This window comes from Dryobates pubescens, chromosome 19 (assembly GCF_014839835.1).
Source record: "Dryobates pubescens isolate bDryPub1 chromosome 19, bDryPub1.pri, whole genome shotgun sequence".
Classification (NCBI taxonomy): Eukaryota; Metazoa; Chordata; class Aves; order Piciformes; family Picidae; genus Dryobates; species Dryobates pubescens.
Window position 1 is genome coordinate 5,110,695 of NC_071630.1, and position 21,543 is coordinate 5,132,237.

Here is a 21,543-nt window from a genome sequence, read left to right on the forward strand (position 1 = left end):
ACCACCACCTTCGTTCAAACTTGCAAATGATGGGCTTTTTTTATTTAAGGAAAGGGTTAACTCTTCTGTAAAAGACAGGTGGGGAAAAAATAATTCCAAAAAGCCACTACTCCGAAAGCACTTTAAAACAAAATCTTTCTTTTTTTTAAATAACTTACTCTTGGCTGCTCTTTTACATTCTCTGATGGCTTATATTCATGCCAGTAATAAATGGAGTCGTATATTTCTGTGAATCAGTTTTAAATTAAGGGCTTACAAAGCTTCCTGGGAAGAAACCTCTTTTCTCTTTAATTTTGAAATTATTCCTAGCCTTTTGTGTTATACATGTAAGCAGTGGTGAAAGTGGTGCATCGGCCAGACCTGGAGAGAGAGACAGATAATTATAGCTTAACTCAACCAATATTTACCTTTCACAACTGTTGCAACACTAAAACACAGCCTGAATGTCCCTACAACCAGCAATTCTCAAGAACAAACTGGTGTGAATGCAGACCTAAGTTTTTACAGTGGTAACATTTTTATTCTACTCAATTGCTCTGTATTTCTAACCCAGCTCTGAAGATTATCCCTTATGTGAGACAAACACAATGCAAGATGGTAAAACTATTTAACTATGGATTTTTAACTCTGCTTTATAGAGTTGGAACACTTACCTGCTGGTGCCAGGGATCTCAGTGATTCCAAAAGATGCGGACTAGAAAACTTGACCAGACATCTGAATGGTTCTTTTTTATCCAAAACTTCCATTTTAGGGTCACTTTTAAACATCGTCTCAAGCTGTTAACACAAAATGAACCAGGGAGCATAAGCAATGAATATATTTCTCATGTTAACACGATTTCAGCTGGAGGAGTACTTCAGTAAAATCAGAGTGCCACCAAGCGGTAAAGTTTTCTGCTGAAAGAGGCAGCTTGTTCAAGCAACATCACAAAACACTAAGTATCTCTTCTATTTCAAATGTATCTGTTAATCACTTTAAAATCTGTGCATCTCCCAAGAAGTTACATTACATGTACTGTGAACTTCACTGTGCTTCAAATAACCCTAACTTCTCCTGCTGCAGCACACTCCTGCTGTGTAAGCCTTCGTTACAAAACGAAGTCCAAACGCTTAGCTCACAACGTTGAAAGCCTGAGATGTGATCTACTAGTCTGACCAAATCAGTGCAAATCTGTTGCTTAAAGATGCTTTTAACTAATTGAAAATATTCTTCCTAAAGTTGAAAACAATCTAGTATTTCTCCAGTTTGCAGTTTCATGTAGCTATATCCACATGACAATAAAAAACCCCAAGTTTGTTGCATATACTACCTTATATTGTGCAAATTCAAGTTGTGGTTGGGGACCATCACCAAAAATCTCCCAAGTCACTCTCTGTATTCTTTCTTTCTCACTTCTGTTTTCTTGAACTATCCTTAAATCTGCTGCAGAGAGAAAACAGGAAGACAACTGTGAGATTATACAACACTTTTTCTGATCAGGTGATTGCTCCAGTGAAAAATCTGAAAATAATGTTAAAGAATTCATCACAACCTTTATTTCCATAAGATGTTTGTCTCCATCACTTGTATTTTCAGTTCTTACCAAGAGAAAAACCCAAGCCAATATGAAAGAAGATAGTGGGCAATCTGTATTTTTGGTTTCCTAACTGTGTGCAATGACAGTCCCAGGGAAATTTATTTCTCCTAGAGACAGCAAGTACTATCACACCCCACCAGGAATGGATAAGAGAGTGTGGATGCAACCTAGGTACATTGCCTAATATGAAGCTCATTTCAGAAGCCAGTAGTAACCACATTTGAACTTCTACCTCATTGAAAATACACATACCACTTTCTGGTTCTGCATTCCTTTCTTGTGGAGGCCTTGGACAATAAGTTTTGAAGTTCTAAATGGAGAGAAAAAAAATTCAGTTCACTTCCACTTTCAGCAGCTGTACTTGAAAAGAATCATAGGAGTTGGGATGTACTTTCCAGATTTCTTTTTATTTCTCAAAGAGAACAGTCTTACAATTTTGGACAATAACTAGAAGTCAGAAAGTCCAGCATTATTCTGAGAAAAGGATGCTCATCCTGTATTTGTATCCATTTCCCTATTAACAAGTTTTACAAGGGCAAGCCTACTCTAAAACCCTTCAACTCATTGCTCTGTGTTAAAAAGTCCTAGAACTGAATTGTTCATATAATTTTTAGACTGACTAACTATGAGGAGCAGCAGAGTGGGTGGGAGGGTTATCAAATAATTACATCCTCACCATGTTACCTTAATCAAAGGCTGTCCACCACAGTAGCTCAGTATTATTCTAACTTGCTGGTCTCTTGGCAGAGGTGAATTTGCCCCCCTGCTTGGGGGTGAGAACTAGGCCTGAAACAAAAAGCAAGGCTTATCTTAGGATGTACTTGTGAATGGCTCACCTGGTTATATCTCTTAAACACAATATCTTTAAGGGAGTTTAAAGAACGACTTCGAAGCTCCATTTCCTGGATGTCATGGTAACTGGAAGCAATAACCAGGGCCTTTAAATAAAAATTGAAATAGTTTTAAACATTATTCTTAGTTTTCACTGTTTATAATACAGTAAAGGTATGGTATTTCTAGGCATGACAATGCTTGCTTCATGGTAAACTACTGGCCTTTAACTAGTAGCATTCTCATGTCTGAAAAAAATGTTGAACAGGCTGTTATTAAGCTTAAGTTAATATTTAAAAGCAGTCATGGGATTAGCCAGCTAAGCCCTATAAGCCTTATCAACTGAAAAATAAACAGATCAATAAAATAATTAATTTACTTGTATAGAAGTCTGCCAAATGACAGAAAAAAAATGAAAGACTACCAACGCTGGCCACCATGAGTCGATAGAAGATGTCTTTTAAAACTAGTTAGTAGCATTCCCTGATGAGCTCTTACATTTAGTTCTTGAAGTTCTGTGTTGATGTACACATCAACTTCTTTGAGACAGTTTGTCTGAATACTGCCCTAACACTTGGTTAGGAAATTAGAACAATTCAAGGCCAGCAAAAATCTCAATAAACTGAATTTATTCACGACACACAAATCCAAAGGCCACAAAACCTGAGTTTCACCCCGTTTTTATGTAACTTTTGACTATGGAAATTAGTTAATTAAAACAAATGACAAATCTTCATCCTCTTAAAAGCCAGCACAATTATAGCTCAGCATAACTGCTGTGAAATGAGAGTATGGGCAGTTTTATTCTGTACCTGACACAGCAGAGGCATGTTGCTTTTAAGCACTGAAGCAGAAATGAAGACATAGGGAGTCTGTGAATGGTATACAACATAGCTGGGCTTGTATTGGTTTGGTTTTGTATATGGTGTCCCCCAGGCAATCCTGATCCAGATTGCATTATCCTCATATTCTCTGAAATTGATGGTAACCTAAAGCAGAAAAAGAAAGAAAAGCTTTGACTTAGCAGCAGCTGTCCAGAAGGATTGTTCTCTCTTAACCCTGTGATCACAGGACCCAACCATAACTTAGTACTTCACTGTTTGAATAAGAAACAAATCCCCCCAGTGTGGTTGGGATTGTATTTAAATCAAAATTTCCACAGAAAATTTATAACCGCACAAACTGGGGAAAAAAAAGAACCAAACCCACACCACCAAAACACAACAAACAACCCCCTTCAAACTCCAACATTACTTTTTTTTCCTGTTGATGAACATTTTCTTCTGAAAGGTGCAAATAGTAACTTATTACAACAGTCTGTATGCTCACTTCTGACAAAAAACAAACCTGCCAAAACACAAACCCCAAACCAACCCCAAAACCCCCAAACAGCCACCACTAAAAAAACCCACCAAAACAAAACCAAAAACCCCAAACCCAAAACAACAAAACCATCACCAAAACAAGCAAACAGCCCCAGCCCCAGCCCCCCCCCCCCCAATGCAAAAAGGTGTCTGTTTAAATGGAGGGCTAGTGGCAGTAACCCATATCATCCAGTATTTGAGAAATTAGACTTTTGCTCAACTTGTTATTTTATACCTAAATATAATACTTACCATGACTCAAGAGCATAAGTCAGAAGTTTGAAGATTACCTTTCCTGTTCTTGGAAATTTACCCCTTGGTAACTTCTTTTTACCTTGACTATCTGGCTGTCATGAAAATGGGAAGACTTCCTGTAAAAAGACTCAGTCCCTCCTTCTGGCTGAGGCACAGGTAGCCAAGCTTTTAGTCCAGCTGGTCATAAACTGTTTAAATTGCTGGACCAACATCACTTCTCAGAGTTAATTAAAATTAAAATAATTAAACATTGCAAAACTTTATTATGATATGAACTGCTATGATCCATTAGTCTGATTTGCATTTGTTGCCCTCTGCTGTTGTCAGAATCCTTTGTGGGTCAGGAAATGACACGGCTAACCAGCCAGATGCATTTTCTGTTACCTCACTTAAATGAAGCTGGGGAGCTAAAGGAAGAAAAGGCTTCTGCAAATTGCTTAGTAAATAAGTGAGATGATAGCATTTGCTTTACTTTTTTCTTTCTTGCTCTGTAGTCTAGAAACTGCATCATGTTGTTGACTGTGGTCAACGAAATACCAGGGCCAAGTTCTCACAGCCACCATAAAATACAGTTCCAAAACTAGAATTAAGAAGAAATGGATACAATTTTGCTACTAATCTAAATCAGTAACTTCTTTGTCCTGTTTACTGGCTACACTGAATTCCCTATATAATGTTTGATTCAATATTTGTTGTTTGTGTATTGTTACTGGGTAACAGGACAAAGCAGTATCAACTTACCTAGGCAACAACTACACCCAACCTGGGGAAAAAGATTTGACTGAGAACATAAACAAGCTGTCTCTCTTGAAGCCTGGCATATCTTAAGGCAAATGTAACATTTTATTTCAGCCCATCATAAATGCAAAGTTGCTAAAGCAGATATGCAGTTTGTTTAATATTTTACATGCAGTTCCTACCATACCCAAGAGAATAATTCCATTCATTTTTTAATGCAGACTTCAAGAAAATCTCACTAAAGTATTGCAAAATAATAATAATAATAACAACAACAATAAAATCTACTGACACCAGAGCCATGCAACATAAGTAGAATGGATTTGTTCTTACATTTTCCAAGGCTGACAGAAGTCGTCTTTTAAATTTTTTCTTGAAACTTTGGAAGTCAAAAATTTCTGGTTCTTCCCCTGGCACACAAGAAAAGAAACGAGATTTGCACTTACAAGAGCTAGTTCAGAGTTGTTTTCAGCTCTGCTGCAAACAAAATTAAGCAGAAAAACAAATGAAGTTGCATATGGAGAGCTGCATATGAAATTTGAGCCTTGTTATTGCTTTATAGAGAAAAGGTTAATATTTAGTTGGTAGTTACTAATTTCTAGTAATTGCTCGAGAAGTTAATAGAAAGTATTTTAGTAACAAAAACATCAACACTGAAAAATCTATACTAGAGTGAAGTATTACACTCTCTACTGAAAAAATCCATACTAGACTGTATTTATGTTTAAAACATATGAGAAGAGGCAGTAAATTGCTGAAAGTGATGAAATAAAGAAAGACATTTTACCTGTTTTCTTCATTTGGTAAACACTCCACATTCTTTTGTTTGGGTAGATGTGGTTGTCTAAGAAAAATAGGAATTGCTCTATAAAACAGCATATTATGAAATGGTAATTAAAGCCTCAAATAATGTCAAAATACTTTTATGCCCAGGTTATTAAAAAAAATTTAATCAAAATTCTTAAACTAGAACTCATAGCAAACCTAAAAGAAACCCAGGGTTTATATTAGAAGAGATGGGGGGAAAAAAAATAGTGTAATCCTACTAAGCAACGAATAGAAGGTTTCTCTGAGGCTCAGTGTTTAAAGACAGGTGATCAAAGCTCAGCCCAAGTGCAGACTGTTAAACCCTTGAGATTTAAACTATTGCATAATCAAGTTGTGAATTATTACTGGAGTTAGAGTTCTACCTGGAGTATACACTGACAGTCTTGCCTCTGTCTCTGCCTGTTGGAGCACTGATTTTTAACGTTCAGCGTACACTGAAGACAAACATCTCCCTGCTGGATATGGCCTACCACAGTTTAGCGAGATCTCAAAAGAAGCAAACATGCTTTTGCTAACCTTGAGCTTTTACATTTATTAGAAGGGTCAGTCCTAGTATGATTCGTCATCTAAAATGTAATCTGCTTATGCCAAATACATCTGCAGCTCACTAAGGCAATTGCTATGTAATGAAGAGAGTCACTCAGGAAAAAAAAAAAAAAAGGCAAAGATGTCAGCTTTTGTCATCATTATTTTTTCTTTTTTTTTGACTTACAAATGATGTCCAGGACAGCTGCTTGCTTTATGTCTGCAGAATTTTCCTGAAAAGAATTACAGTACACGGTGAACTGCCTAGAATAATCTGTCACACCGTTTAGTAAGTGAAAAGTCTCAGCAGTGCTATTTCAAAGGGCATTGCACTAAAGTCTGCAGCATGTACACTCTCCCTGGACACCACACCTCATCCCAATGTCCACACTATACAGTTCTGAGAAACCAGTAACAAAAGCCATGTAAGCAAGGTTTAAGCGTTCATCTGCAGAGGCTGCTAATATCACCCACACTCAACAAATTTAATTTGCACTATGTGATGAGCAGCCATCACAACCAATACCTTTATTTTACAGTTTAGAAATACACCCATCTTTTAAGGGTTTGCAGCTCAAAACATGCACTTCCATCCTTATTAAGGGTCTATCATGCAGCCCCATCAGAGGAAACCGATGGTATTACCAACTCAACTTTCCATTGTCAAGGACTACAAACTGCCATTTGATGCTATATTATGGCCAAAGAAAATTAATTTCTTCACGTTTTTCTGATGGTTCTTCAACACACGTTCTGTATGCACGTCACTGGCAGTTCCCGAAGGCGACGATTACCTCACAGAGCTGAACAACTTCTTGAGAAATGTTGTCCTTTATCTGGTGGAAGTTTATGGTTTGCAGCTCCGCCTCAGAGAGGAAGCCCCATTTCTGTAGCATTGATTTGATTTCATCTCGGGGGATTTTCAGTACAGTCCTTCGGATGTACTCAGCAACAGTCTCATCCATAATGAAGCCGCCTGAAAACCGGAAACGTCAAAGCTGAGACCAAAGCACAGGCAGGCTCAGGAGAGTTGCTCCCTTAAGCAAGGTGTACGAAGCCGTATCTGGGCACGAGTAGCAGTACCTTGACGTCAGTCCTGAACACGGCACTACCGCAGACTCCAGAGATACCAACGACAGCAACTTCAAACGCTTTCTACAACGATTTTTCCTTAAGCTCTCCGCAGCTTACCTCAGAGTCCTGGTGGGAGCTTCTGGAGAAGGATGGGTGCGTTGGCCCTCGTCCAGGGCTGTTACACTCTGTCCGGCCCAACGGGTACCTAGAGGGCTTAAGACAGCTGGAACAGATACGAAGGGACCCATGCACCCGCGCAGCCCCCGCGCAGCCCCCGCGCAGCCCCCGCGCAGCCCCCGCGCAGCCCCCGCGCAGCCCCCGCGCAGCCCCCGCGCAGCCCCCGCTCCACCCGCCGGGCAGGGGAGCGCGCGCCAGCCCTCTCGTGTCTTCCTGCCGCCCGCCGCGCATCCCGCCAACCACCGCCCGCCTTTCGAAGCGCCCAATCAGACTGGGCAGGTGCCCAGGATGTCCAATCGCAAACCGCTCCCGCCTCTCGCCTCGCTGCGCCTGGCGCTGGCGCTGTGAAGGCTCTTCCCGCGGCTTCCGGTCAGGCCTGCCCGGGTCACCCTCGCCCCCTCCCCGCCTTGTGTGGTTGCGTGTCGCTCATGGTGCTGGCCCTGTCAGACTGGGCTCGTCCTCTGGGGACTGGAGTAAGTGCGAGGATGGTTGAGAAGGGAGGCTTTGGCCAGACCCCGGCGGGCGGCGTTGTTCTTTTCCAGCCCTACAGGGGAAAAAAGAGGCATGTGGGGAACTCGCCCCTCCGCCCTATCGCCGCCTTTCCTCCCCACAGCCTGGCCCAGGGGGAGCTGTTCGGGGCCGGCTTCTGTTCACCTTGCATCCTTCAGCGCTCAAGGAGAGCTTCCAAAAGGGGTGTTCTGAGTGGGAAGATGGGGCTCTCCATTGCGACCGCCGTAAGCTTGCTTTTCCTTGTGTCTGTATCCCATCACTACTTTAAGGACTCCTGGGAGCACAGAGAAACTGCAGACTGAAAATTGTGTGGGTTAGTTCAGTTGCGTACGGCGTAGGAGCCCCTTTCGCCTGCCAGGACAGTATTGACTTTCTGCCAAGCGCGATGTGCCTTTCTGGAGCAGGTCTTGCTGCTCAAGGGATGCCATCTCTTCCATCGGGGAGCACGATCCTCTTGATCCCTTTTTCCTCAGAAGGGGAAAAGTAGTTCTACAGTAAGCAAGAAAATTCTGCTAGCAACACTAAATTCGTAGTGTTTTTATCTGCTTGATCTGGAAATGAATGCATTAGTAATGAAGCCCGCTCTGGTGGATGCGGCTGAAGCACAAGAGCAGCTTGCAAAACAGGAATTTGGCAACAGCACCTCATCTTGTATTGTCTTAGGAAAAGAATGATGCAGGTTTAATCCTTTCTTTCATCGTTGTCCCCCAAACATAGGAATATTGAGCATGAAGCTAATCAGTGAGACTAAAGCAATGTGATTTAGTTGTCCTTCTGCATCAGGGAACTAGATAGTTCATATTTGGGAGATGATGAGAAAAGAAGGAACTACCCTAGGCTCCTAACGTACTGATCTTATGTCTTACATGGGAAGAAAGTGGGAATGTATCAAACCCTTTCTCCACACTGTTAGGTCCTTTGGCTGCCATTTCCATAAGCTTTAAGTTGGGGGTGAGCATCACTTCGTGATAATTCATATGTTGATTCCTGTTAGGAAATACTTAGCAATTGGAAATGCTTAGTGTGCAGAATTGCTTGTGCAAGGAATTGTCTTGCAAGTATTTTTTCTAAATAAAAAATAACAGCATTGGAAATTCAATGTTATTGTCAGAGGATTTGTAAGTTTAGGCTTTTCATCATTTTAAAAAATAAATCTGGTCTTCTGCTGACCATTTTTGTGGAACCCAGTGAAATATGTCAGAGTTCACCGAAATACTTCTCTCCAAATACTTCAGATATTTATATTTTCTTGGCATTTCCCTCCTAATGCAATTATTTTGTTTTCTTAATATTGTTATTCTACTTTACTGCTAGCATTTTTTCTACACCAATTGCATGTTTACCTTGACATTCTTTATCCAGCTTTTCTTTTAGTAGTTTTCTCAGTGCAATTTATATTGTTTATTCTCTTTTTTTCTGCAGTCTCCCTCCTCTCTCCCCTGTATTTATTCATATTTAGATTTCCTTATGAGCTACCACCTACATAAAATTCTGTCCATGCAGACTTCAATTCTGGTAAGGAGGCAACTTCTATTAAATTAGAACATTATTAAAAAGAAACTGAGGAAACTGGTAGCTCATCCTGTCCTTTTTTCATACATGTTTTTGTTACTCTTGACACTTTTTTCATCTATCAGAGCCATTGCCCTCCAGCATAAAGACTTTAGCCTTCTCTCTTCATTTATAGAGCTTGTTCTGATCTGACACTCCTAAACATAAATATAATATTGAGCACTGATAACACTGCTCAGTGATGAACTTCAGAAGTACTTAAAGGCTCCAGGAAGGCCTTCCATGACACTGTAAGATGTTTTGTTACTTTAATCTTTCATAGCCTACCCGAGCAGAGTACTGTATATGGTAACAACATGAAAGTGGAATTTCAGGAGTACTGATCTATGAACTGGTGTGACAGTTAGCACCTCTGATCTGTAGCATCTGTCCTGCAAGAGGTGCCATTGGAAAATTCATTTGAGTCATTAGAAGGCTTCTAATTGATGAAGTGCCCTGTCGGCTATTTGTGGCGCACTGATAGCTTTCGTCTACTTTATCTGGAAATAATTTTGTAAGCAGTGGCAGTGATTGCTAATCTTAATTTAGAAACAATGAATCTTTCCTTGAAATGCTGCCTTTGACTTTTTGGCCTGTGCTGACATGCATGCCACCTATGTCATTGGGGTCTTGCTTCCTGCTTTGGAGGCAGCCAGCTCAGGTGGCAGCTTCCGGAAGAGCAGTCAGAGGCTGAATGATGAAGAGATTTAATAATCAGCTGGGTTCACACATGGTCAAGGAACGTGCAGTCGCTGAGTAGGTCACCCTCTCGAGGGAATGCTAACTCTACTGCTATCAAAAAAGATCTACTGATAAATATAAAACATTTTGACTGTGTGGCATGCAATCAAAAGCTGGTGGCAGTAACACAGCAGGGTTCTTAATCACTTTTCTGTTACAGTCATGCTCCTGCTGTCATATTTCTAAAGGTTCATTTGTTAATTTGTTCAATAGAATGCTTAAGCAAGTTGTACAGTTTCCACCTTCTTCTATGCTAAGAGCATACATAGTATAATATGAGGTTTCCAGATAATATGGAGGAAGATTTTTTAAGTTAATTACAATGTGTCTGCAACTCTGTAGAATCACAGAATGTATTCTCATGGGTGTCAAAAGGCTTTAAAATGTGTTTGGAGTCTTAAAAATCAGTTTGTGGGAATGTAACTGTTGTTAACCTGAATATACAATAGGACATATTGAGTAAATTAGTGTGTCTGTCTCTTTGAGCCAATGTGCTAGTCGAGTGGCTGCCAGCACTGCAACCAAGATTGTGATTTTTGAAATTGTAAAATGTGGCCACTGGCTGTTACTCTTTAGCTTCTCTATTTAGTTGGAGTGTTAAACCAGTGATGGCTACTTAGTACAAGTTGTAGTGGTATTTACCTGATGGACTGCAGTGGTGTCCCCCAGGGATCAGTGCTAGGCCCCATCCTCTTTAATATCTTCAGTGATATGATTGGGGAGAGGCCTTGAGCACAAGCCCTATGAGGAGAGGCTGAGGGAGCTAGAATTGTTTAGCCTGGAGAAGAGGAGGCTCAAGGGAGACCTCATTGCTGTCTACAACTACCTGAAGTGGGGTTGTAGCCAGGAAGGAGTTGGTCTCTTCTCTGTAGCAACCAGCACTAGAACAAGAGGACAGTCTCAAGCTGCACCAGGGGAGGTTTAGGCTCGAGGTGAGGAGAGACTCGTTTGCTATTGGAATGTGCTGCCTAGGGAGGTGGTGGAGTCACCGTCCCTGGAGGGGTTCAAGAGGGGATTGGATGTGGGACTTGATGCCATGGTCTAGTCATGAGATCTGTGGTGACAAGTTGGACTTGATGATCTTTGAGGTCTCTTCCAACCTTGGAGATACTGTGATACACAGGTGATGTAATTGGGAGGAAGTGGAATGACAAAGTAAATAAAAAACATCTCTTTAATTCATTTGCATTATGGCTCATCCAAGTAGAATTTTGTCAAGGGGCACCCAGTTGTCTTATCAGCTGGACTTTTCTTCCCCTCCCTGGTGAAGTCATCTTCCACATCAAAGCTGTCATCGTTCTTCAGTGACTATCGTATGATGTTTTCATCCTTTTCAACAAAAGATCTTGAAAAATACTTCTAGGAATGTGTATCTATATATACATATAAAAGGGGAGGTAATACAAAAAATTATTTCTAGAATGAAGTTGGCCCCACAGCACCCTGCAGATAAGTAGCTGGGGATCCTGGATGATGTGAAGTTAAAATGTGATCTGGCAGTGCACCCTTGCGGCAACACCAGCAAACAGCATGCTGTTAGAGGTGGAATGAGCAGGTCAAGGGACATGGTTAGTATTTCCCCTCTTCTTGGCAGTCTTGAGGCCACCTCTGAAATATTGTCTGCATCTTTGTGTCCCACAGTCTTAACAGTGCTGACAAAAAAATGAGTCCAGCAAAGGGGAAACTAAGGGTCAGGTGGATGGCACAGGTGGTGTATGCAGCAAGTTTAAGGGAGACATGCTGCTTTCGTATTCAGAAGAGAGGACTCAAGGGAAACGGAAATGCTGTCTTCCACTACCTGAAAGAGTGGGGCATTACTGCAGAAAACAGATCCAGATGCTTTTTAGAAGAGCACAGTGAAAGCGCAAGAGGCAATAATGTGAAGTCGCAAGAAGAGACATTCTAGTTAGGCATAGTTAAACATCATTACTGTTTTAAGTGATTCAAGTATTAGGTTTGAACAATCATGAATGCTTTGGATCAAGTGTTTTTTTTTTAAGCTTGTAGATCACTAAAAAAGATGCCAGTTCTCAGAGTGCTGTAATGAAATACCATTGTGTCTCCTGTTCTGATCCATCTTTGTAGAGGGTAGAAAGATAGTTTACGTTTACTTGGCTCTTTTGAAGCTGGAAAGAAGCAAACTGAAATAGGAAAATGAGAAGCTAATCTACAGTTCAGGAAACATGAATGCTCTTAGGGAGTGCCTGAAAATTAAAATCCCAAATACATTCTGATGTCCCTGGTAAAACAGAATGTAACTTCCAATTAACACCCGGGCTGTGGAGAAGAACAGAACCGTTTTTAATTACTGTGTGTAATACACATATTAAGCTGCATTTTGATCAAAGTAATTTTTTGGTTGTTGTTAAAATCATATTGTGTGTTAATGTCTTAAGTCATTAACTCAAACTTTCTGGTTCTACTTTCATATTTTAATGTTGGCAGGTGGAAGTTTTCTCAGATTCTTGTCCTGGCGCTACTAAAATTATCCCTAACTAAAGATGCATCCAGACCTGTCTCCTCATTTGCACACTGAAGAATGTAACATTATTATCAGTCTGCTCAAGAAGTGTCACAAGGAGGTAAGAAGTTTTGAGCTGAGGAAAGAGTATTGTGGGTTGGGGAAATGAGTGTCAGATAAATTAGTGAGAATATTAATATGATCATAGAGAGAAAAGCCTCCTTCAGGCAGAGCAGCCATGAAATGTAGCTAGTAGGTTTTCTCTGAAGAGGTAACTGACAACTGTGTGTAAAACTTTGCCAGTGATTCCTTTAGGAATTAAAACATGCCTTAAAATTTCCTGTCCTACAGTTTGATGAGCGTGGACTGATTTTAAAAACCGTAATAACTTCTGCACCTTCTAGTAGTGTGTGCCCCTCAAAAAACAATAATAAAAGCAACTTCAAATGCCCTCTTTTTGTATGCTTACAGTATTTTCACGTTCCAGCTGTCCACTGGGCAGATGCTTCAGTCTGTTTATAAGAGGTGTGCTGCCAGGATCCAGACATGCTGCACGCCTTACATTCAGAGCTTGGAGAGCTAAATGACATTTACTGGTTCACTTCAATCTTCTTAGCAGGCACCTACCTAAGGATGTAAAATACCAAATTGTCTTCAGGCTTCTCCAGGCTCTTTGATGCTCCAAGAAGATCAAATCTTCATCTCACTCATTTAAAAGTATTTTTAAAACACTGTACTCTTGTATGCCTCTAGATGGGAGCTGTCTGCAGTATTGTTGCAGTATTGTTAATTACTTTCCATGTTCTCTCACATATACTCTAAAGAGATGTTCTGTACAGATGTAGTTCTGTATTAGTGCATAAAAAGTTCAATTTCATAGTTTCCACTGAGACAAAAATATGGTTTACTACTTGAAAGTAATGGTTGGCTGCTTTTTTGGTTTGGTTTATTTTCATAATAGAAATAAATGTTAATATAGAAGTATGATAGGATTTTTGTTTAATGTAGTTTATTAGACTGCCTGGAGTTTAAGAGGGAACTGGGACTAAAAAGTGTACTTGAATTCCCTGTCAACAAGAGATTCAAAGGAATCTATTGCCAGTTTGACTTGTGAAGGGTCTAGGAGCAGCAATAATGCAGTCATGCAGAGGATTATATTCTGGTTTTGTTTGAAGTTGATCTTCACATGAAGAATTCCTTTTGTCACCCTGTCCTCAGCTGAGAGGGTATTTGTGCTAGCAGTCTCAGAACAGAAAAGATGAAGATGACCTCTCTTACATTCAGTTGAAAGGAAGCAAAACCTTTTCGTTCAGAATTCAAAGGCAGTGTACTGAAATATTCTTTTAAAATTGCAGTCAGTGAAATCTGTAAGGTCAGTGATCTTAATCAGTTATCAGTGACTACCTGCTGTTTTGTTGTAATGCCAAGATGTCCTAAGAACCTTCATCCACAATTTAAATTAATACTGCTAAGGGATGAAAAGCATTAATCTTTAATTGGGTGTCCTGTGTGTGCCTTTCACAAAAGTCAGGTTGATTTACTTTATTCCTAATCTAGAACCTGTCTGTATCAAGTTTTTTCATCTACTCAGGGAAGGTTAATGAGATTCTGATTTTATGTCATTATTTTGATTTGCTCTTTTGTGGTGGGAGGTTGGTTGGTTTGCTTGTGTTTTGTTTTTTTTTTTAACAACTCCATTCTGCTGCCAAGTGCCTGCTTGAAAGAGACATTTTTATAGGTGGTAGCTGAAAGAAACACATATTGTTGTCACTGTAATAGGAGTAATAAGTATTTTTGATAAACTGATTCTATTTTTCCCTCATAATCTGAGCCACAATGTGACACCTTAATAATCTGGCTAAACAAATGCAGATTCAACTCACTGCACGCACAAGTAACAGTGAAGTTAGCTTGAAATGTGAGCACTCACCTTGAAATTTACCCTGCAGGTGTGGCAATAGAATACAAAATTAAATCTGTATTAGTTAAAATGAAAACATTGTAAAAGCAAGATTAGCTTGCAGTAAAGTGACCATTATCACATGCAACTGCTTCACTGTCATCTGATGCCCTTTACAAAGCAGAGACGTATAAACAAGCTAATTATAGCACTGCTATGGCTAAGTGTTTGTCATAATCTTTATTAGCTCACTCCTACTTTCAATCATCCTCTATTGGCTGAAATCTTGTCGACTGAATTCTTAAAAGTGCTCCTGTGTTACTTGTATAAATCCACCAAGCTGCTCATCAGCTGCAGAAATGCACATAGGTTTCCTGTGAAATACAGGAGTGACTTCATTCTCGTCTGGTTTGTTCTTCAGTCTTCTTTCTTTAAAATTAATTGGTTCTCAGCAAGATTGGAATTGTTTCTATTCATTGTACAGCTGTCAATACCTACTAAAGCCTCCACTCCTTTAGGTCTTCTGAATTACTTGGACCTTCTGCTATGAGATGCAGTTGGGATGGTAGTGAGCATCATTGAAAAAGTTGCCCTTTTAAAAGAAAAGATTCTGAGGGTGATTTCATGGCTGACAATATGCAATTTCTTCAGGAAGTCCTGTCTGAAAGAGCAGAATTTTACAGTTAATAGCATCAGGGTAGTTGGGGAATGCCTTCAGGAGGACAATGCCTGTAGTTTTTCAGAAACTAAGTAACACTTAAGGTATGAAGAAGGCCCACATCTGAGCTGGGTTATAAAGATGGTAAATTAATTTTATTTGTTAGCCTCAAGATCTGGAGAAACTTAATCCCTCATTTTTTATACTGGTTCTGATACATAAATCTGGTGCTTGCATCTTTTGGACAAACACCATGTTCTTCATGTGGTTAGGATGATGGAGTTGAAGTCCTTTGACTTTTTAGGTCATGAAGAAATAATGGAAAATAGAGAATAGAAGACAGTGCCTCCAGGATGCCTGTAGATCCCCCTGCATCTTCCTGTATCACAAGCTGGGGTTCAGAATATTTTTAGTATGTCATTGAAGCTATTGTGAGTGAAAGCTGTAAGACTGATTCCTGAATCAATAAACTGTATGTTCTACATTTAGACTTCATAGCTTTAGCTTAAGTATCCTATTTTAGTCTGGTTATACAACACGGTGAGTACCTTCCACTTTCAGCAAGGTGAGGGTGGTTCAAACGGGGTTCAGGGGTGGCTGTAACTTCTAACTACTCAGTCAAAAAGGTACTAAACATCATTTTCCACAAAGAGAGAAAAGGAAGAGAAGACTAGGATATGTTTCAAAACCAAGTGACTTGTTAGAAGGAAGAAGCCTTTGAATTGTAATTTCTTTTTCCTTTCCTTAACCAGCACAACGTTTTGAAATTTTTTGGCCATTGCAATGATATTGACCGAGAGATGAGGAAGTGCTTAAAGAAAGAGGTAAGAAACAAATGAGTTAAATGGTTAATAAAATAAAAACTCCATGTGTTAGAAACAGAATTGCTTTGCACTAAGTAGCACAAATTGATAACTAGGCCTTGAGATGTAAACACATTCTGGAGTGGGCATTTGAGACCGAATTTCAGCTTCTTCTGATCAATTTGTCAGGTAAAATCTGGCTTCAACAAATGGCACGGTCTATTTTTGGATATATAAAAACAGGCAAACAGACATTTAACCAAACAAATATTGCAAAGAGTAACTGGCACAGATTTGCTCTGATTTATTCTTATTTTATTTTTTTATTAGTGGTATTCACACAGATTAGAATATAAAGCAATAATAGTCACTTCTGCATGAGTAACATTTATTACTGAAATTACTTGATGGGAGCTAAATGAAATACTGCTGCTTAGAAGCTACTCATTGCCATGCTACTTCTGCAGATAGGAAGGAGTGGAAAAATTGGGTTTTATATTTGTGGTTGTTACACATAACTGCACTTCGCACACATCTGTAACTTGAAATTGTGCTGCCTAATTTTGACATAAATTTCACAGTCGTGCCTCATATATGAAACTTAAGTGCATGATAACCAGAGCAGCTTGGACCCCCTGTTATTCCCCTGTCAATCTGTGGGAAATTAATTTCATCTGTTTGTGTCAAATACCTTTCTTCCCCCCCTCCCCCCCCACCCCGGTAAAAATTGTAGCATGGATATAGAAAAGAACAAAGCTTCTTTCCATGTAATCTTATTTTCCTTTGTGCCATTGAAGCATTTACATCGAAAGGAGTTCTTGATGGGGTGAAACCACAACACTGTATTTGCCTTCTTAAAACATGTCTGCATTGAAATGCCATAACTAGAAAGCCCCTGAAAGGCTGTTCACAAGTATAGAATAGGTACAGACGTAGCTTTTAAAGATCACTATTCTCATTCTACCTGAAAACATGGATGGGCTAATGAAAACTTAACCATTGCCATGGGAAAAAGTTAAGCATTCTGTAAATGTTAAGCAATGTTTTGGGCCATTATTTCAGTTATAAACCAGTCAGTCTTAATGAATGAAAACCTGAAAATCCTTTCCAAAATCAATCTCCTCAGGAGATTATTACATTATATAGAGAACTGAGTATTTGTGGGTTACTTGGGTTTTATTCTTGATACCAGCTATTAGAAAAATTGAACAAATATCTGCTCTAACTGAAGGTCAAGGATAATTTGCTTCTCCTGAAATATAAGCTTGTGCATTGATATTTAATTTTTCATTTCTTCCAGCTATGATTTTTTCTTTTTGTCTCCAATGAAAGAGTTAGGCTCTTCAGTCCTTGGGCTTTTCCTGGCACAGGGGCATAGTTGAAAGTATGGTCATCTTCTGCATGTACCTAAGCTGTGAAGGCTTTCTTGATTCCATTTTACAAAGGAGTCTCATCTCTGCTGGGGTTTTTTAAACCATAACACCCTCTGCTCCCTACCCTGAAATTCCTTACCCTCATTCAACCCAAATTTGCCTGTGTTCCTTTCATCTTGGTATACCACTTTATCTGTGCACGCAATTAATGACCAGGATCAAAAATAGACCAAATCTGTGATGACAAATTCATGTTTCAGAAGGCAGACACACTTATATTAATCAGTATCTTCTAAAAGGAAAGAAGCCTGCCCTGTGCTCTAGAATAACACCAGTGCCACTTTTCTTCCTAGTTCCTGTGTGAAGTGTAACTGTTGTACATAGGATGGTTGTAAGATGGTTAAGTTCCTCCATAAGATCACTGAATCTTCTTTATGATGATATTCTAATACTCCTTAGCTTAATATCCCCAAACTCCGAAACATGTATTTTAATCAAATGTTCATTTCAAAGTAAAAATGAACCAAAATATAGACAGTAACTAGAACTGCATTTCTGATGCATCCACCAAAGATACTCTTTCTGCTCCTGTGTAATAAATGCTTTCTATACTTCTAGATTTTACTTGTCTGTGTGATGATAGCAGCTGATCTCTTCATTTCCCTGTCTTCCAGTATGAACAAAACAGGATCAGGAACCGGGAGGTGCGCCAGAGGATAATTAACGCACACAAAAACGCAGAGAAATGAACTCAGCTGTAGCTGGACAGCTGTATCTCAACAGGGATTACTTGGTTGAACGTTGACAGAACACTTCTTGCTCATCACCAGTGCTCAGCCTGTGGTTTGTGAAATGGTGAAAAAAATAAATGTGCTTAATACATAGTCGTTCCCAGCAAGATAGTGTGGAAAAAATAAATGTAATAAATCATCACTCACAACATATTTTTTCACCTCTGAGATTAAAATACTGTGGCACGTCTTAGTTCTCACAAAGTTTTGTTAGAATTGTTAAGTAATTAGGAGTAAGTGTGTGTAGATGGTTATGTATTCAATGCTGCAGTGTTCCCTACAGAATCACAGAACATCAGGGGTTGGAAGTGACCTCAAAAGATCATCCAGTCCAACCCCCTTGCCAGAGCAGGGTCACCTAGAGCAGGTCACACAGGGGGGGTTTGGAATGTCTCCAGAGAAGGAGAGTCCCCAACCTCTCTGGGCAGCTTCTTCCGGTGTTCTGCCACCCTCACAGTGAAAAAGTTTTCCCTTATGACTACATGAAATCTGCTACGCTTCAACTTGCACTACTTTCTCCTTGTCCTATCATTGTACATCACTGAGAAGAGTCTGGTTCTGTCCTCCTGACACTCACCTTTCACATCTTTATAAACATTAATGAGGTCACCCCTCAGTCTCCTCCAAGCTAAAGACCTCTAGCTCTCTCAGCTCTTCCTCAAGAGGGAGATGTTCCACTCCCTTTAGCATCTTTGTGGCTCTGCGATGGAGTCTTTCAAGCAGTTCCCTGAGGTCCTTCTTGAACTGAGTGGCCCAGAACTGGATACAATATTCCAGATGTGGCTTCACAGGACAGAGAAGAGGGGAAGGAGAACCTCTCTTGACCTGCTGATCACAGCCCTTTTAATACACCCCAGGATGCCATTGACCTCCTTGGCCACAAGGGCTCATTGCTACTTTGTGCTGAGCTGCATTTATGTCTTTGTGTTTAGCAGTTTCATATCTTGTTTTTTGCCTTTTTTACTGTTGCAGAAGACTGAATGACTTTTCAATTGCTCTTCACAATGGTGGTGTAGCATTGCTTAAATGAATTAGCAAAAAGAAATGTTAAACAGATACAGCTTGAAATTGGAAATTGCCTATCAAGTAACAATTGGAATTCTAGTATTTTTATTGCAGCTACAATGCTGAAACTGCTATCTTCCACTGAGAAGATGAAATGTATGTACAGTGCAGACTGTGGTAAGACAATTTGTTCATCGTACCCAAAGCAAGTGGCTTTAGAAATTCAGAGTGGAACATTTCCAGGGATTTGCAAAGCTTTGTCTTGATTTTTGTTGAGTGCAATCAGTGTGTGCTGAGTGATTTTCAAGAGGAGTGTCGCAAAAAATACAAGTTAAATAGTTCTTCCACATACTCTGGTACAAAGACAAAGTCTTTGTTGAAGGAAAAGTCCCACTGATGTGAAAGAAAGAGTAACTTGCCTTTCAGTTACACAAGTCAACTAGTATTGTGCTAACCAAGTTGCCTTATAAGCCTACAGGAGCTGTTTGTTTACTATGAAACTGCAGGAAGTCCTCAACAAGTCTCTGAATTCAGAGGATTTGATATTAAAGTATGCCGGTTTGTGCAGTGATAGATCTGTTGTTTTGTGTGTCTTCTGCTAGATTCACCTTATTTTGAAACAACTTTTGCCTAGCAACAGATTATTTTAAAATACATATTTTATTGAGCTAAATATACTAAGCATCTTTTGGGAAAAAAAAAAAAGAATCCCTGTTCTGCAATGAATTCTGTGGTTTGTTGCAAGTAGCATTGCTGGCAAGTCTTGAAATTAGTGCATGCACCTGGTTTTGGAAGAATGCTGTATTTTGTGATCTGTTTTGGATTACAATAATTTTACTTATTTTGCAGTACCTTGATGGACGCAGTTTAATTGGTAAAGCCTAACCACAAATGTTTGCAGGGAAAGCTCCAAGACAAACTGAAGCAGTTGTTTCTGCATCTTTGGACATGCTGTCTGCTTTCTTGGAACAAGTAAATGATGCATTATTTGAATTAAATACTTGAGTGGCTGGGAGTGGTGCAGTCTTTTTATTGGTACTCTTCAGAATATTTTTGAAGAGTACTTTGTAAGTGAAAATCCCTAACGGGGAAATCTGCATTCTTTATCCTTCTTCCATTTGTGATGACAAAAATCTACTTCAGACAAGATCTTAAATGGGATTTGATGATGTTTGTAACCTTTAAGTAAATAGAGAATTGGCCTAGAGATTAGGTTGAGAAGCTGATATCTGAGTGCAGAAGCACTGATGCTTTTCTTTCTTTCACCAGCTTCTGCAAGACCACATCTTTTGCTAGAATAGCAAGAGTAAGAATCCAAGAGCCACTTAACACAGCTCAGTCAGAATCATGTTTGCAAAGATCAATGTGCTTAATGAATGAAAGACCAAATGGCAAGTACAGTTTTTATTGCTTTGAACTAAATTTAGCAAATCTATTTTACAAATAAACTTTGTTTACCTAGTGAAAATATGATCATGTTCATCCTTCTGTTTCTCTTTGCTAATTGCCTGCTATTAGTGTGATATGTGATCACCCATTGATTCCTGTGGTTTTGTTCCTTTTTGTTTGAAAGGGATTATATTGCTGTTTTGCTCTTGAAGCTGAGAAACACTAGTGTAATAATACTTAGTTTATCTTGCAGAGGATAAGGGTGAAATGGTAAAGGTGGGATTTTTTTGTTTCCTAAAGTAGTTGAGTGATGAGTAGGGGACATGTTGGGTGAAATAAACCTTATCTATGAGGACTTTGCAGACAGTTTATTGAAATGTCACTTGCATATGGAAGGATTTCCCCCATTGTTCTTCCTGAAGGAGTAAGTTTTAGAAGGCAAAAAGAAATCTGCTGCAATTTTGTGTTGCATTGTGTGAGAAGTTCTTGGGCACCTCACATGGGAAAATGAATATGGGGAAAATATACACAGAAAGGGCAACTGGTAGCTATGACAGACATGACCATAGAAACATAGCAGAAACAGGAAAAGCCAGCAAGGGTAGGGAATGGCAAAGTGCAAGGACTAGAACTAGCAAGAGGAAGAAACCTCCATCAAAGTCCAAGGTGACCCTGCAGAACTGATTCATGGCTCTGATGGTACACTGGTTATTCAAAACAGTTGGGTAATTGCTCACAAACACAGGGATGAGCTGATGGGAATTTCATAGGTCTGCACAGCCTCCTTGGGATGTACTCAAAAATAACCCTGTAAGAAATGCAGTCTTCTCATCAGCCCTTCCAGTTAAGGGAAGGGGTTTGAAAGGGCTGACAGCGTAAGGAAATCAATAAATGGTTGAGGGAGTGGTGTCATAGACAGGGCTTTGGCTATCTAATCCACTGTCCTAGTTTTAACTCAGCTGGCAGTTGAATCCTTGCAGTCCACTTACAAC

The 21,543-nt window shown here is 39.6% G+C and overlaps 2 protein-coding genes across 3 annotated transcripts; one reads left to right on the top strand and one right to left on the bottom strand.

Moving 5' to 3' along the window:
- Positions 1-233: 233 nt before the first annotated feature.
- CENPN (centromere protein N) lies at positions 234-7,087 on the bottom strand. The gene is made up of 10 exons (XM_009901131.2): positions 6,913-7,087; positions 6,306-6,351; positions 5,553-5,609; positions 5,099-5,175; positions 3,221-3,397; positions 2,414-2,515; positions 1,830-1,887; positions 1,311-1,423; positions 654-777; positions 234-360 (listed from the first exon to the last, which is right to left on the bottom strand). The coding sequence occupies exons 1-10, from the start codon at positions 7,081-7,083 to the stop codon at positions 245-247; spliced, it is 1,041 nt and encodes a 346-aa protein (XP_009899433.2). The 5' UTR covers positions 7,084-7,087; the 3' UTR covers positions 234-244.
- A 638-nt stretch (positions 7,088-7,725) lies between these two features.
- CMC2 (C-X9-C motif containing 2) lies at positions 7,726-18,343 on the top strand. 2 transcript variants are annotated; one of them, XM_009901132.2, is made up of 4 exons: positions 7,726-7,842; positions 12,617-12,753; positions 15,943-16,014; positions 18,041-18,343. In XM_009901132.2, exons 2-4 carry the CDS (start codon positions 12,673-12,675, stop codon positions 18,113-18,115), a joined length of 228 nt encoding a protein of 75 aa, XP_009899434.1. In that variant the 5' UTR covers positions 7,726-7,842; positions 12,617-12,672; the 3' UTR covers positions 18,116-18,343. The 2 variants fall into 2 exon arrangements, with proteins under 2 accessions (XP_009899434.1, XP_054026131.1); XM_054170156.1 differs by lacking the exon at positions 7,726-7,842 and adding an exon at positions 7,860-8,103.
- The last annotated feature ends 3,200 nt before the right edge of the window (positions 18,344-21,543 follow it).

Coding starts and splice junctions, on each gene's coding strand:
- CMC2 (XM_009901132.2), top strand. CDS start 12,673: ATGCATCCAGACCTGTCTCCTCATTTGCACACTGAAGAATGTAACATT. Junction 12,754..15,942: donor TCAAGAAGTGTCACAAGGAG/GTAAGAAGTTTT, acceptor TTCCTTAACCAG/CACAACGTTTTGAAATTTTT. Junction 16,015..18,040: donor GGAAGTGCTTAAAGAAAGAG/GTAAGAAACAAA, acceptor CCTGTCTTCCAG/TATGAACAAAACAGGATCAG.
- CENPN (XM_009901131.2), bottom strand. CDS start 7,083: ATGGATGAGACTGTTGCTGAGTACATCCGAAGGACTGTACTGAAAATC. Junction 2,516..3,220: donor ACATGCCTCTGCTGTGTCAG/GTACAGAATAAA, acceptor TTTTATTTAAAG/GCCCTGGTTATTGCTTCCAG. Junction 1,424..1,829: donor GAATGCAGAACCAGAAAGTG/GTATGTGTATTT, acceptor TTCTCTCTGCAG/CAGATTTAAGGATAGTTCAA.